The sequence below is a fragment of the Camelus ferus genome, chromosome 24, assembly GCF_009834535.1.
Source record: "Camelus ferus isolate YT-003-E chromosome 24, BCGSAC_Cfer_1.0, whole genome shotgun sequence".
NCBI classification, from domain to species: Eukaryota; Metazoa; Chordata; class Mammalia; order Artiodactyla; family Camelidae; genus Camelus; species Camelus ferus.
In genome coordinates, this window is record NC_045719.1 from 18,156,587 (window position 1) to 18,170,650 (window position 14,064).

Sequence of the window (14,064 nt, forward strand, 5' to 3'; positions counted from 1 at the left end):
TGACTGTGTTTCTGAGCATACATTTTGATCATAAATGGTCTGAGGATATGGTTGTGGTCTTGATTACTCGGTGGTGGCTTGCTGTTGGTGGATGTCTGTCTCAGAAGAACCAGCTATTACATATGAAACAGTGCTAATTTTTGATAATCCTACAGAGAAAATTTTATACTAAACTCAACTCATTTGTTTTGCACATTGCTCCTGTGGTGAAGAGGATTGATTTCTGTGTTGCTTCTGCTATTTGGCATCTTCTCCTTTGGTAAATAGTGTGTGCAAGCCTGAATCTTTTAACCTTGAATCTGAGCCCTTGGCTATGTGATGGAAAGAGAGTCTCTCTCTGCTGTATCACGTGGCGTGGTGAAGCATCGTATTAGTCAGGGTCAACCAGAGAAACAGAACCAGTAGGAGATATATATTGTGAGATGTTTTACAAGGAATTGGCTAAGACAAATCTGAAGTTCATAAGGCAGGCTGTCAGGAAGGGCAGGCTGGAAATCTCAGGTAAGGGCTGAACTGCTGTCCACAGCGGGGATTTTTTTTTTTTTTTTTCCTTTCTTTTTCGGGGAAGCTTTGATCCTGCTTTGAAGACTTCTCAAGATATTGATTCAGGCCCATCCAGATTACCTAAGATGTTATGGATTTTAATCACATCTACAAAATACCTTCACAATACAACCTGTATATCTTAGAAAAGGGGAAAACCATACTTTACAGTGGAGAAATATGGTGAACACTACCTTAATCAAATTATCAAAGCTGATATCACCAGTGAATAGTCTTGTTGATATCATGTAACCCCTGATATGTTGTCATCAGGAGGGAACTTCACTTCTGAAGTTTTCTTCCCAAACTCTTAACAACATCATACTCATCATGGGGGGAAAAAAACAGACAAATCCAAATTGAGGAACATTGTACAAAATACCTGACCATTTCTACTCAAAACCGATCAGGTAAAGTCATGAAAGACTGATCACCTGTCACAGGCAAAAGGAAACTAAGGAGACATGATGAGTAAATGCCATGTGGGATATCCTGGAACAACAAAGGCGCCTCATTAGAAAGTCTGATGAGTTTCTAGCGAAAAAAAAAGAAAAAGCTACTATAAAAGGAATCTGAAAGTGTGAGATTCTGAGCAAGCACATAGATTTTAGAAATTTCTAGCTTTCTTAAGAGGGGAAAAGCACTGTCATGTAGGTGGCAAGTAGGAAAATATGACAATATAAAAGAGGAAAAACAAACTCTGTTCTACCATACTTATACAATAGAAATTGTGCTTTTTAAAAAAGTTAAATTGTATGTTTTAGAATTGGAAGGCAGCAATATGTTTATATTCCTTTTTTTTTAACATGAAGTGGATAGCTGGTATGTCTCATCTTGGCTTTCCCATGGGGATTTTTAAAATTTATTCTTTTTTAATTGAATCATAGTTGATATACAATATTGTATAAGTTACGGGTATACAATATAGTGATTCACAATTTTTAAAGGTTATGCTCCATTTACAGTTATTATAAAATATTTGCTGCATTCCCTATGTTGCACAATATATCCATGTAGCTTATTTTATACATAGTAGTTTGTACCTCTTAATCCCTTACCCCTATTTTGCCTCTCTCCCTCTCCCCACTGGTAACCACTAATTTGTTCTCTATATCTGTGAGTCTGTTCCTTTTTTGTTATATTCACTAGTTTGTTGTATTTTTAAATTCCACATACAAATGATATCATACAGTATTTGTCTTTCTCTGTATGACTTACTTCGTTTAGCCTAATACCCTCAAAGTCCATCCAAGTTGTTGCAAATGGCAAATTTCATTCTTTTTTATGGCTGAGTAGTATTCCATTATATATATACAGAAACTGGTGGCCTCCGGGCTGAATCAAGCCTGCAGACAGTGTTTGGTTACCACACTGTTTTTTAAACATTTAAAATTTGAATGCATTTGTATGTTATAACATGAGGCTAAAACAGCATCCCCAAATAGCAATGTTTTAGGAACAGGTAAAGGAAGAGGAGCCTGCAACAGAGACTGAGACTAGCAGTGAGAGAGACTGGTGGAAATCCAAGAGAAAATGATGTGGTAAAAGTCAAGGGAAGAAAGTGTTTCAAGAAGAGATTGATGACCTTTGAATCCTACTGAAAGAGCAAGTGTGGTTAAGCCACTGGACTGAGCCCCAGAGATGGTTCGGCTGGAAGATTTTGGGCTTTGGATTGAGTGAAAGGTGAGGAAGTGGTAATGAAAGGGACTCAGCCATGAAGGGAAAAAGAGGCAAGGAGCTTGGCTGCAAGCGAATGTGCAGAGACAAAGGAGGGTTTTGTTAAGCCAGGTAAGAAACAGAGACATTCCAGTGTAGGTGGTTAGGAGGTGGTAAAGATGAAGAGTCTGAAAGTCCAGGAGAGAAGGGTTATCAGTGGAATGCGATCTCAGCAGTACAGGAACTGGAATCTGAATCACAGGTGAGAGAATTACCTTTAGTCAAGAGAAGGGAGACTTTACCCATTCTAACAGGAGGGAATGTGGATAGAACAGTATTTTTAAATTTGTAGGTTAGTTAGCAGGTAGCTGAAGGTGTTCCCATGTGATATTCTCAGTTTTCCCTGTGAAGTAGGAGGTGAGATGATCTGCTTGAGTCTGTAGGGGAAGGGAGGAAGATACAGGGCTAACTGAGGGTAAGATTGAAGGTTTAAGAGTGGAGAGCTTGAGAGAAAAAGAGAGCCGACCCAGAAAACACAGGAAAAATGTCTGGTGGCGCTGCATGGCCAGCTGGTTTTAGAAATACTTGTTTTTACTGCCTTTTGAAAGGCAGATCTCCGGACACTGGGTACTGACATATGTCAGTGTGGGAGTGGACCGTCACAAGACAATGTAGTGTGGTGATGTAACAGCTCAAGCTCTGCAGGGAGGCCTGGGATTCAGTCTCAGCTCTGCCACTTAAAAGTTGTGTGAACGTGGGTAAATTATCTAATCTTGCTAAGCCTCTGTTTCCCCAACCTTTCTTAAGAAAACTTCATAGGATGGTGGTCAGATTTAAGAGAAAAAGCACTCTGACTTATTGTAGTTATACTGCAGAGCAATTGGGTAAAATCAAAGAGGAAGGATCACTGGAAATCTTATTCTGTTCTAAGAAGTCTTGACTACCTATTGTTAGCGTTTCATATCCTGAAAGGAGATGCAGGCAACCAGCAGAGTTGACATATTCAGCCTGCTTTTGACAAATGAAAAATTGATCATAATTAGATGTGTAACCAAAACTTAAGAAAGGCAGAGAAAAAAGAAGCATGATCTTCTGATCTGAGATTCAAAAGGATGAGTCAGAAGAGCTGGGAAACTATCAAAATTGTAATTCTGACCATGCAAACATAAATTAGTTGAGGAACGAAGAGACGATTCTTTAGATTATGGGCGTAAAAATAAAAAGATATGTCTAAGGGTAGGTTTAAAAAGGATTTCAAAGATCAGTAAGAATACTGTCAAATATACTAAAGCCCAAAATAGGTTTAGGGTTTTAAAACATGTCATGGATGACTGAAATAGTTGATTTGATTTTGTTCAAAGGATTAAGGGCAAACCAAGGATAGGCTTATTATTTAGGGCCTATGATGTGTTAACACGTGGCAGAGAGAATGAAACATTATCCAATTATTTTTCTTCTCAGGATGAATGATCTTTGATCTAGAAAGAGTAGAACTGTTGGTACATGAAAACTGAAGCAAAAGATAGAGAAGTTTATTTTATATATATATATATACACACACACACATAAACATGTATATGTGTACATGTACATATATACATACATACTTGGATAGGGATATATAAATTCAACTTCTCCAGCTCAGTTTATATACATTTCAGGGCAGTAAAAATTCCTAAAGATAAGGCCGCTGAACATGGGCCTCTGTGGAAAACCATGGAGGTGCCAGGAGGCTAACAATGGGTACACTTCATACAAAAATATTTTTTAAAGCAACAGATTCTGCATATTATATGCCAGTGAACTGGACATTAATTCTGGAAATGATTCTTAATTCTAAGATGATTTATAATCTAAGAAATCAGATCGAATACATGGTTACCACTCTCTCCTACAGAATACCGCTAAGGTGATGAAGAAAAGGTGCTTGGAAAACACAGACCTACACCTTTCTTCGTACCCATCTCGAATAGATTTGTGCCCTGCTGCTCAAATCAAAAACTGCATAAACCACTTGGACTTATTTCAACTCCTCCCTCGCCCTCCGTGTCTAGTTCATTAGTAAGTCCTGTTAACCCTACTTCCGAAAGGATTCACTTCCTGCCATCTTTCCTCCATTCCCATTTTCTACTCTAGTCTATTTCCACCGCCACCATTTCCACTCAGATTATGGCAGTTGCCTGCTCACTGATATTCCTGTTTCTACTTGTAACTCCTTCAGCCTTTCAGTCTTAAAATGTATGTCAGAATCACATCAATCCTCTGCTTAAAACTCTCTAATGGCTTCCAATCAAACTTGAAATATGAATCCAGACTCTACAAGGCCCTACAGTGGTGAAGGCCCTCCGTGATGTGGTCCTCGCCCACCTCTCTGACTTCACTGTGCGTGGCTGTCACTCTGCTCAGGACACTCCAGCCGCCGTGGCTTTTCAGTTCCTCAAATAAGGAATAGCTAAGCTGATTTTCACTCCTGTCCCTTTGTACTTGCAGTTTTTTTCTGCCTGGAATGGTTTATCCCTAGCTTCGTACATGATTGGCTTCTTACTCATCAAGCAAAAAGCAGTCAACTGTCACTTCTCATTCTTCATATTGGCAAAAATTAAAGAGTGCTAACACCCATGCATGTAGGGCTGCAGGGAAAATGACAAAATGCGTATCTGGTGAAAATGTAGATGATTTTATAGAGCAAGCTAACTCTACAGTTGAAATTGAAAATATAGAACTGAGTGAAGGTGAAAGTACACCACATAAAAACGTGTGGGATGCAGCTGAAACGGTATTAAGAGGGAATCTTATAGATAGGTGCTATTTGGTCCTTTCGTGGAGCTATGGAAACTGAAATCCACGTTACAGAAGAAATAATAGAAGAAACCAAGGACATTTAATCCTCAACCTATTAAGTCACAATTTCCGTGGATGGCGCCCAGGAATCTGTATTTTGAGAAAGCACCCAGGAAATTCTGATGTCTAATTTGGGAACCAACTAGACAAAATCCTTTCTATGGGCAAGTTGTACTTCTTGTGTGAATTACTTTATAATTCTTACATGTCCTGCTATAATGCAACTAATGTTCAGTAAACATTTTATTATAACTCTATTGTCATTGTCCTCAGCAAATAATTCTTAGGGGTTTTTACGGCCACTGGAGATTCAGTCGTCTCAACATTGCCTTTGCTCTCCAGAGCAGGTCTGTGCCAAAGGTGGCTGAGGAGAGTCACCTGAAGTCAGCCCTTTGAACCATGGTTCCTCATGCCTTGATTTGGTGCTTGCAGAGGCTTTGAGCAATGTAAAAGGAGCTTGCATCTCTAAATGAATGAACTTGATAGACATAATAAGCTGTCATGATTTGTTTTTCATGGCCAAGTGGTTATTATATATTCATACTTAGCAACTCCCTGCTCCTACCTCTCACATCTCTCTAACAAGCAATTCAGCGTGACACCTAGCAGTGAGGTTTTTGATGAAACACGCGGCACAGAAGCCATTTTGCAAAACCACGCAAGTCAACACAGACCGATTTTAAATGTTAGCAGAATTTTAAAACTATGGTTCATTTGGTAACTATACAGTAAAGCCGAGAGCAACAAACGCTATATGAGAAAAACATGCAAAGGACTGTCTTTGTGTAAATTATATGTAACTATTAGCATTAAGGTACAGGATTGATTTCCTTTAAAGCAGTCGCACTGGGGTAATTAAAGGCTTTCATTTTATCCTTATACTCTGCAGCTTTTCATACTGTTGGAGGGTTCTGGGTCAAATGGGTGCCAGGGCATGGCCCATAGAAACCATAATAAAACTGCAATTTTATAGCTCAGAGCTGGCTGCTCTAATTATGGGCCCTTTTAAGTGTTTTCTTTAAATCCCTCTAAGATGCTATTTTTTTCTTTTTGCTCAGCTTTCTATTTATTACATTCTCATTTACTTCAGTGGGTGATGGTTCTATGAATAGGACCTACTGGCCGGAAAAAAAAAAAAGGATTTCAAAATTGCTATTCATTTACCCAAAGCTTCCTGCTATCAACGGCTGTGAGCCAGTTCTAAGACCCCTGTGGTGGAGAATGGTGTGTATATACTTATGGTCATATTGAGTGTATGAAAACATTAAAGATCGTGTAGCATGCTGATGTGCCCAGGATTTTTATAGAAAGTTTATTGATCCTAAGTCTCACATTATGAGTTTGGTTGTCCCTCCATATAATAATCAAAGCACTAGAGGGAAACTCTTTGTTCTGTTTGATCCAAGGAGACGTGAAAGCCTGTTGATGGCCTGTTGCTAATTGATAGTACTCAGCAGTGAGACCCCAAACACACGTGATGCTGTAAATGCCAGAAAATGGGTGATTTTTGTGATGATTGTTGATCAGGCAAGGTTAATGTGAGTTTTCTTAAATGGGCAGAAGGGAAGGGCAAATTGGAATTGGAACTCCTGAGGAATTCTCAAGGTGTTTATTTGAAAGTGAGTTTACTTGCCTTCGACAAACGGAGAATAAGCATTCCTTTTAATGTAAACGATACAGCATGATCTCGGAAACTATAGGTAGTATTTTTGAGGTTTGTCATGAAGCTTTTGTTGAGAATGCCGGAACGGGGCTCCTTTTTATACATACCATCATCCGTTGTAAGAGTCAGAAGACTCCCTGCTTTACCCTCTGGCTGAAATTTAGGCGCTTCCTTTAGTTACTTGAACCTTTGTAGCAACTTTATTTACAGTAGCCAACACCCGGAAACCACACAACGGTCCTTCAGCGGGTGAATGGATGAGTAAACTGTGGCAAGTCCACACAAAAGGATACTACTCAGAGATAAAAAGGAATGAAATACTGATATACACAACAGCTTAGATGAATCTCAGAGACTTTGTGATGAATGAAAGAAGCCAATTGCAAAAAAAAAAAAAAGGAAAAAATAAAACTGATTCCTGTTTGATTTTATTTACCTGGCATCCTGGAGAAGACAAAACTATAGGAGATGGAGAGCTTATCAGTGGTTGCCAGAGTTAGGTTAGGGTTAGGAAGAAGGTGTAGGAATAGCAGAGGGAGTTTTTTAGGCTGATGCAATGATTTTGTATCTGCCTTGTGGTGATGGTTTAAAAAATTGACGCATGTGTTAAGACTCATGGAACTATGTCTTACCCCACAAAGTCAATTGTACTATATACTAACTTTTTAAATTAAAAGCTTCTGCATGAAAATTTTTTCCTGCCATTGATTCTCTGGAATCTTCCATATTGATGCCACCTTCCATTTCCTGAGGATGTTGGTAATTATTTCCATGGACTCGTCATTTATCATATTACACAGAACAGCAGATCTCAAATACTCTGACCTCAGGACTCCTTTACACTCGTAAATTTTATGGAGTTCCCCAAAGAGCTTTTATGTACATGATATTTATTTAATGTGGGTTATATCTATTACTGGATTAGAAGTAAAAGCAGAGAAATTGAATGTTTATTCACTTAAAAGTAATAGTAAACCCATTGCATATTATGTACATAATACACTTTTATGAAAATTATCTTTTCCAAAACAAACAAACAAATTGAGCGAACACAGGATCGTTGCTTTACATTTGTGCAAGTCTCTTTAATGTTTGGCTGTTTTCTCACATCTGGTTTTGCATTCAGTATGTCGTGATGTCACATGTCATGTACCCTCACTGTACCCTCATGGGAGAATGAAACTGAAAAAGACAAACAGCATCTTAGTATTTTTGAAAATAACTTTTTTTTCATTCTCAGACTGTGCTTTGAGAACCACTGCTTTAGAAAGAGCAGAAACATGGGCTGGTTCTCCCCCTGTATCCTCGGTAGCACTCTGGCTGTGTGTTGAATCACCATTCGACCTTTGTTTTCTTTAGGAGTATATTCACCCGCAGTCCTTAATTGACTACCATAAGGTTTTTTGACATTTCCAGTAAATGTATAGGTCTTTGGTGCCATGGACTGGATTAGTCTTCATTCTAAAATTTTGTATTATATTCACAGTTCACGTGCAAGATGCTTTTTGGCATACTATAAACATGTCCTCATAATGCTCTTCTCACCTTATACCAGATTTTTTTAAGTTTCGTAAGTGCATGCTTTGATGAAATTAAAATATGGATTCTAGATCTAGGAATGACTAAACGGTCCCTAATGCAAGGAAGAGGTAGCAGCTAACTAACTCAGAGTTCTGTTGTTTTTATTCCACAAATGCCTTCCAAATTATAATCATTCCTTCAGTAGGTATATGTTGGGCCTCTCCTCTGTGCACACCCACAAAGAAGGCATTTCTGGGGATGCAGAGAAGAGTAAGTAGGGCATGCTGTCTGCCCTTAGGAAACTGATTGTGTAGTGGACAGTCTTCATGTTCTTGTTCATATCTGTGTTTCTCAGTTTGTATTGAACTGACCTTCCATTTCCCAGCTGTCAGTCTTCTTTTATATGCTTTAAAAAAAGTTGAATAGTGCGTGTTCTGCGTATGATTAATTAGCTTAAAGGGCTAATTTCCTTTATTGAAAGTCATAGAGAAATTCTGAAGGCATTTCTAGGATCAGAGCAAGAGAACTCTGAATTAGTGCTTTGGTGATGCATACAACAGTGTTTTATTTAGCACAGCTTCATCACCATTCTTTCTTAGCTCTCCCTCCTTCTTGGAAGAATTAAAGATGTTATAATTAATGAAATCCCAGCTACATTCCCTTTGATGAGGGAACAAATTAAGATCTAGTGACATCTTCAAGTACAAAGTGTGGCACCTTCACTAAAAATGAGGTCTGCCCTGACTTCTAATTGTGTGGTAAGGGTCACATCTCTGTGTGAAGCACTGACCTCTCTCTAGAGTTCGTATTTTAAAGCACCCATCAGGCATTACTGCTTCGTGGTCCCGTAGCATATTTCAAATCCGCGTCTCCCGCATCAGTGCCTCATTCATATTCCCTTCCTATTTTCTCAAGAGTTTCACGGCACTGTTACTTCTCACGCATCTTTGGGCTCTTTTTCTGTATGCTCCAAGATCCTTCTTAAAAATAAAGAACCCTCATCCTTGCCTTGCCATTGATCCACTGCCCTGTCTTTCTTTTCTTCTTTCCAAATCTCTTGATCTGCATCATATCACCTTCCACATCCTCATCTTCCATTTACTCCCCTCCGACTGTATTATTCAACTAAAACCGTGCTCTCCATGGTCACAAGTATCCTTCTGATTCCCAAATCCTTTTACTTCTTTTCAGTCTTCATCTTACTTCTCAACAGCTAGTTAGCACAGCTACTCTTTCTGCTACCTCTCTCCTTCCCTGTTTTCTTTTCTTTCTCTGTACATCTCCCTGCTGGAGGCTCTCCCTGTTAACTTCTGCTTGCCTTCCCCCCGTGGTACTTTGCTGCTTCCTCTGCGTCTGCCTGCTGTTTAGACAGTGACAATTCCATCCCCCTCCCTCCTCCCTCTTCTCGATAGATTTCTCTCCGTGGTGAATTCATTCCCATGACTTTAGATCATGTCTCTATGCTGATAAACTCTAAAATCTTTATCTCATGTCTCAGCTCTTCCCTCCTGAGGTCCAAACCTGTCCTTGGGACTGCGTGGTAATGTTCTCTATCCCAAATGACTTGATTCCTCAAATTTAGGGTTTTCAGATCCAATCTACTTATCTCTCCCCCTGCTCCTACCTACTCTTTCTCTGTAATTCTCAGCAATTATACCATCCATTTATTTAGTTAGTCTGTAGTAACTTACTGAGCAACTACTATGTACTAGATGTTGCTCTAAGTCTTTTAAATGTTGCCTCATTTAATAGTAATAGAAATGGTGATAACAGAAGCTAACATGTAGGTAGTGTTTATGTGCTAGGCACTCTTGTGTGTATTGTATGTATGTTAATTCATTTAATTCTCACAACACTCCTATAGGTTACATACTGTTATTAACCTCATCTTATAAGTGAGGAAATGAGGCTCAGTAACTTCAAGTAACTTGCTTAAGAAGTCACATCTATCAGAGCTTATAAGTGTCTATGGAGTACCCAGTTCTGTCTCACACCAAAACTACTGCACTACACTATTACATTGCCCTAACTACCCCTCAGGGTCAGACGCCTCTCTTTCCTATGCCATGTACATCTAAATTAGATGTTCCCTGCTTATAAATGATCTATTGTCTTCCAGAGACCATTATTCTACCCAGCATACCTAAAGGATTTTGCATCCTTTCGTAAATAAATTTTTTACTATGATGGCCGCATCTTTTGGAGCAAGGGACCATGCCGGTGCCTTTTGCATAGTACATGCTAGTAAATTGTCATTCTTTTCACTGACTTCTTACTTCATCCCCTTCATGACTCCCCACGCCCTTCTTGCAAGCTTCTGGTTACATCTTTCAGCTCCCGCTAGCGCTTTGTTTATACTGCCTTCATAACACCTGACACGTTATGTATTCATTGTAGAGCTAGCTCTCTTCTTGTTTACTGCAAATATTCAAAGGTGTAGTCACTTACTCCTTTGTGTGCTCCCAAAAACAAGCACAGAACTGACACATAGTAGGCCCTCAGATAACATTTATTAGATATATGGAAATAAAATGTGTATTGATGATTTTGGAATGGAAAATATGAAAATATGACAGTATACGGAATATCTCATTTTTGAAAATTGATTAAACTCTTGGTCTCAGAATACTTCGTTCATTGACATGTCCATCTCCAGAGAATGTGAAGATTTAGTTGGGACATTTAGGAAAATTATTTTTATGAGTTCTAAGCAGTAGGGTTATGTGACATCTGACTTCGTATTCATTGATAGCCAAGTAAGTGCAGAAACGGTAACCAGAAACTCACAATGCAGGAAGTAGCAGGTGGAATTTAAATACTAGATTATTGGACCTCCTTTTGCTACTTAAATCACTTAGCACACTTAGTGGATCCACAATATTCCATTTATAGACCAAGCAGACCATTTTTGCTAGATTGATTCATTGAGATGAACAGCTAAAACAAGTTAAATCCATCATCACATCTCTGCATAATTTTAAAATGAATTTAGTTGGTGTTAAATGGACATTTGTTTTTATTGTCTCAGAGATGGGACTTTTCCTCCAGTAAAGCAGAATAATGTATCTATATGGTGTTCTAGCTTGAGCAGTACATAAAGATTAGTAAATAAGGCCCCATTAAAAATACTTACATTGTAAGTAACATGAGTCCCAGTAGCGTTTCTAAGGTCCATTAATGCTTATTCTGAGGATCAGAGCTCATTTTACTGAGCCATTTAGTCAAACTGTGTGATTATTTAGAAAGTTAATTCATGCATACTAAAATCTAGCTTAAGTAATTCAGAGGGTAGGAGGTAAAACTCTACGGAGACGATAGTCCTTTTTGTTATTTAATGATCAACCATAATTAACTTGCAAATTTGAAATAATTAGAACAAATTAAAGGTATTTAACTTTGCCTCCCTAAAGAAAAATTCAAATTGCACCAAATGCAGCTTTAAATTATTCAAATCTCAGAGGTCTGGGCTAGATTTTTTTTTTTATAATGCCTTTTCTATGATGAGAATACCAATCTGCTCTTTGTCAGAAGGCATCCTATCAAGTAATTGTTCTTTGTGTTTAATAAATGACAGCTATTCTTCTTTGTGAAAGTATTCCAGTCTCCCAAGACTGCATCAGCATTTCCATGGCATTTTAATTCAATAAAACAAAAGGTTAATGTTTTTCCACTTTTTAAGGAATGCAAATACAAGTGGTATTCAGTTGGTCCTAAATGACATTTAAATTTTACCATTCAAGCTCAGACAGACTATCGCGACATGAGATTTGGGCGAAATAGAGAAGTTCAAGTTTTGGATGATTAGAATTTTATTGAACTTGAAGAACTAGAAATTTTTTTTTCCTTCTCCATCCTAAATCAAGGCTACGCAAAGTTTCCCATTTCATGTTTCATAATATTAAAATTCGGAGATAGAGTTCAATAAAATCTCAGTAACTTAAGAATGACTTACACGGTGTGGCAGTCCTAAATGCCATGAGTTTAACCTCTTCTGCTGTCTGTCATTATTTTGATCATTTTACCATCACTTTAACAACTCCAAGAGATACTAATAAGAATAGCAGCAAATTATTTCTAACAATGTCATCATATCAATGAACGAAGTCCTGTATAGTCATAGCCCCTCAATGAATTTTGTACACATTTTATCTGGACTATATGAAATGATAAGAAGCACTGATCATCTGACAATTAGGTTCTGACTTTATGGTGCCCCATACAGAGAATGAGTGATACAAAATATGTGGACAAGTGAATGCTTAGTACCTAGTTCTATGTAGTTTTGGAAATAAAATAATTATTAATTTTGATATTATCTCCATATATCTAAAAGTTGCTTTGGTAACTTTTTTCTACTGGTTTAATGTTATTATTTTTATTTATTTATTGTACGATATCATATTTTTTAAATTGAAGAATGATTGATGTACAATATTAAATGTTACAGGTGTACAGTATAGTGATTCACAAATTTTTCAAGGTTATACTCCATTAATAGTTATCATAAAATATTGTCTGTATTCCCCACGTTGTACAATACATCCTTGTGGCTTATTTTATACCTGATAGTTTGTACATCTTAATCTTCCCCCTCCATCTTGCCCCTCCCCCTTCCCTCTCCCACTGGTAACCACTAGTTCGTTCTCTGTATCTGTGAGTCTGTTTCTTTTCTGTTATATTCACTAGTTTGTTGTATTTTTTTAGATTCCACCTGTAAGTGATATCTTACCCTATTTATCTTTCTCTGTCTGACTTATTTCACTGACCGTAATGCCCTCCACGCCCATCCACGCTGTACACAAGCAACTACCATATTTGAAATCAACTGTACTTCAATTAAAAAGCAAAAACCAACCAACTCACCAACCCATTTAAAATATGGGCAGAAGAACTGAACAGACGTTTTTCCAAAAAAGGAAATGCAAATGGCCAACAGGAACATGATAAGTTGCTCAACATCACTCAGATCAGAGAAATGCAAATCAGAATTGCAATGAGGCACCGTCTCACACCTGTCACAGTGACCATCATCAAAAAGAACACAAATAACAATTTTTATTAATCCCTAATATTCAATTAACAGTTTATTTTAATTCCAATAACAATTTATTTTAATCCCTAACACTCATTTTTAGGACTTAGAAACATTTTAGTTATGCAAGTCTTGTTTTAGCAGACTTTTTATTTCTCCAGGTATTCTGGATCTTAGTTATACTCTGTAGCTTTATGAGCAGTTTCATGGGTCTGAGTCTCATTTCCCCAACTCCAAATATAAGTTTTGTGAGGATAAAGACCGTTTCTTCTCCAAAATTGTTGTGGCAGGACACAAAATAGACCTTCAGAAAACTATTTAAATTAAACCTCAGTAAAAAAAAAAATAAGGAAAAGAAATAAAAACTTTTTACTACCGTGAATTACATTTCAACTCATACTAAATTATATGCCTTTGTGTGATCTATAACTCCTTTTGTGCTCTCTGCAGCTCATTCATGCTTATTCTTTTCAGCTTATTGAAGTCAAAATGTGATGACTGGATGCTAGGAACATCATCATCCGTCAAAAAGTACCAAGGCTCTAGCTAACAGCGGAGAGAGTAGAAGGGAGAAGAAGACAGTTGGGTTTCAGTCACATGTGGAAGATGATGCCCTGTGGACGTGTCAAAAGAAAGATGCATTTCAGCCCCAAAGAGGTAAGCTTAGTGTCAGTAATAGCAAAATGAGGAGCTGCTGGGGGCAGGTGGTTGCTGGTGGCTTCCAGCCATGAGCTCCAGACGATTTCCTGTTAAATGTTACAAACTGACGTGTGCCTGCAAGGCCACAAGTAGCGCACCTCCCAGATCA

General features: G+C 37.9%; 1 protein-coding gene across 1 annotated transcript in view; it reads left to right on the plus strand.

Annotated features, from left to right (window-relative positions):
• Nucleotides 1-14,064, plus strand: part of KIAA1328 (KIAA1328 ortholog) — a 168,568-nt gene that overhangs the window by 108,333 nt on the left and 46,171 nt on the right. The window contains 2 exon segments of the mRNA XM_032467269.1: nucleotides 13,731-13,800; nucleotides 13,802-13,913. Of these exon segments, the coding sequence (XP_032323160.1) occupies nucleotides 13,731-13,800; nucleotides 13,802-13,913 (182 nt within the window).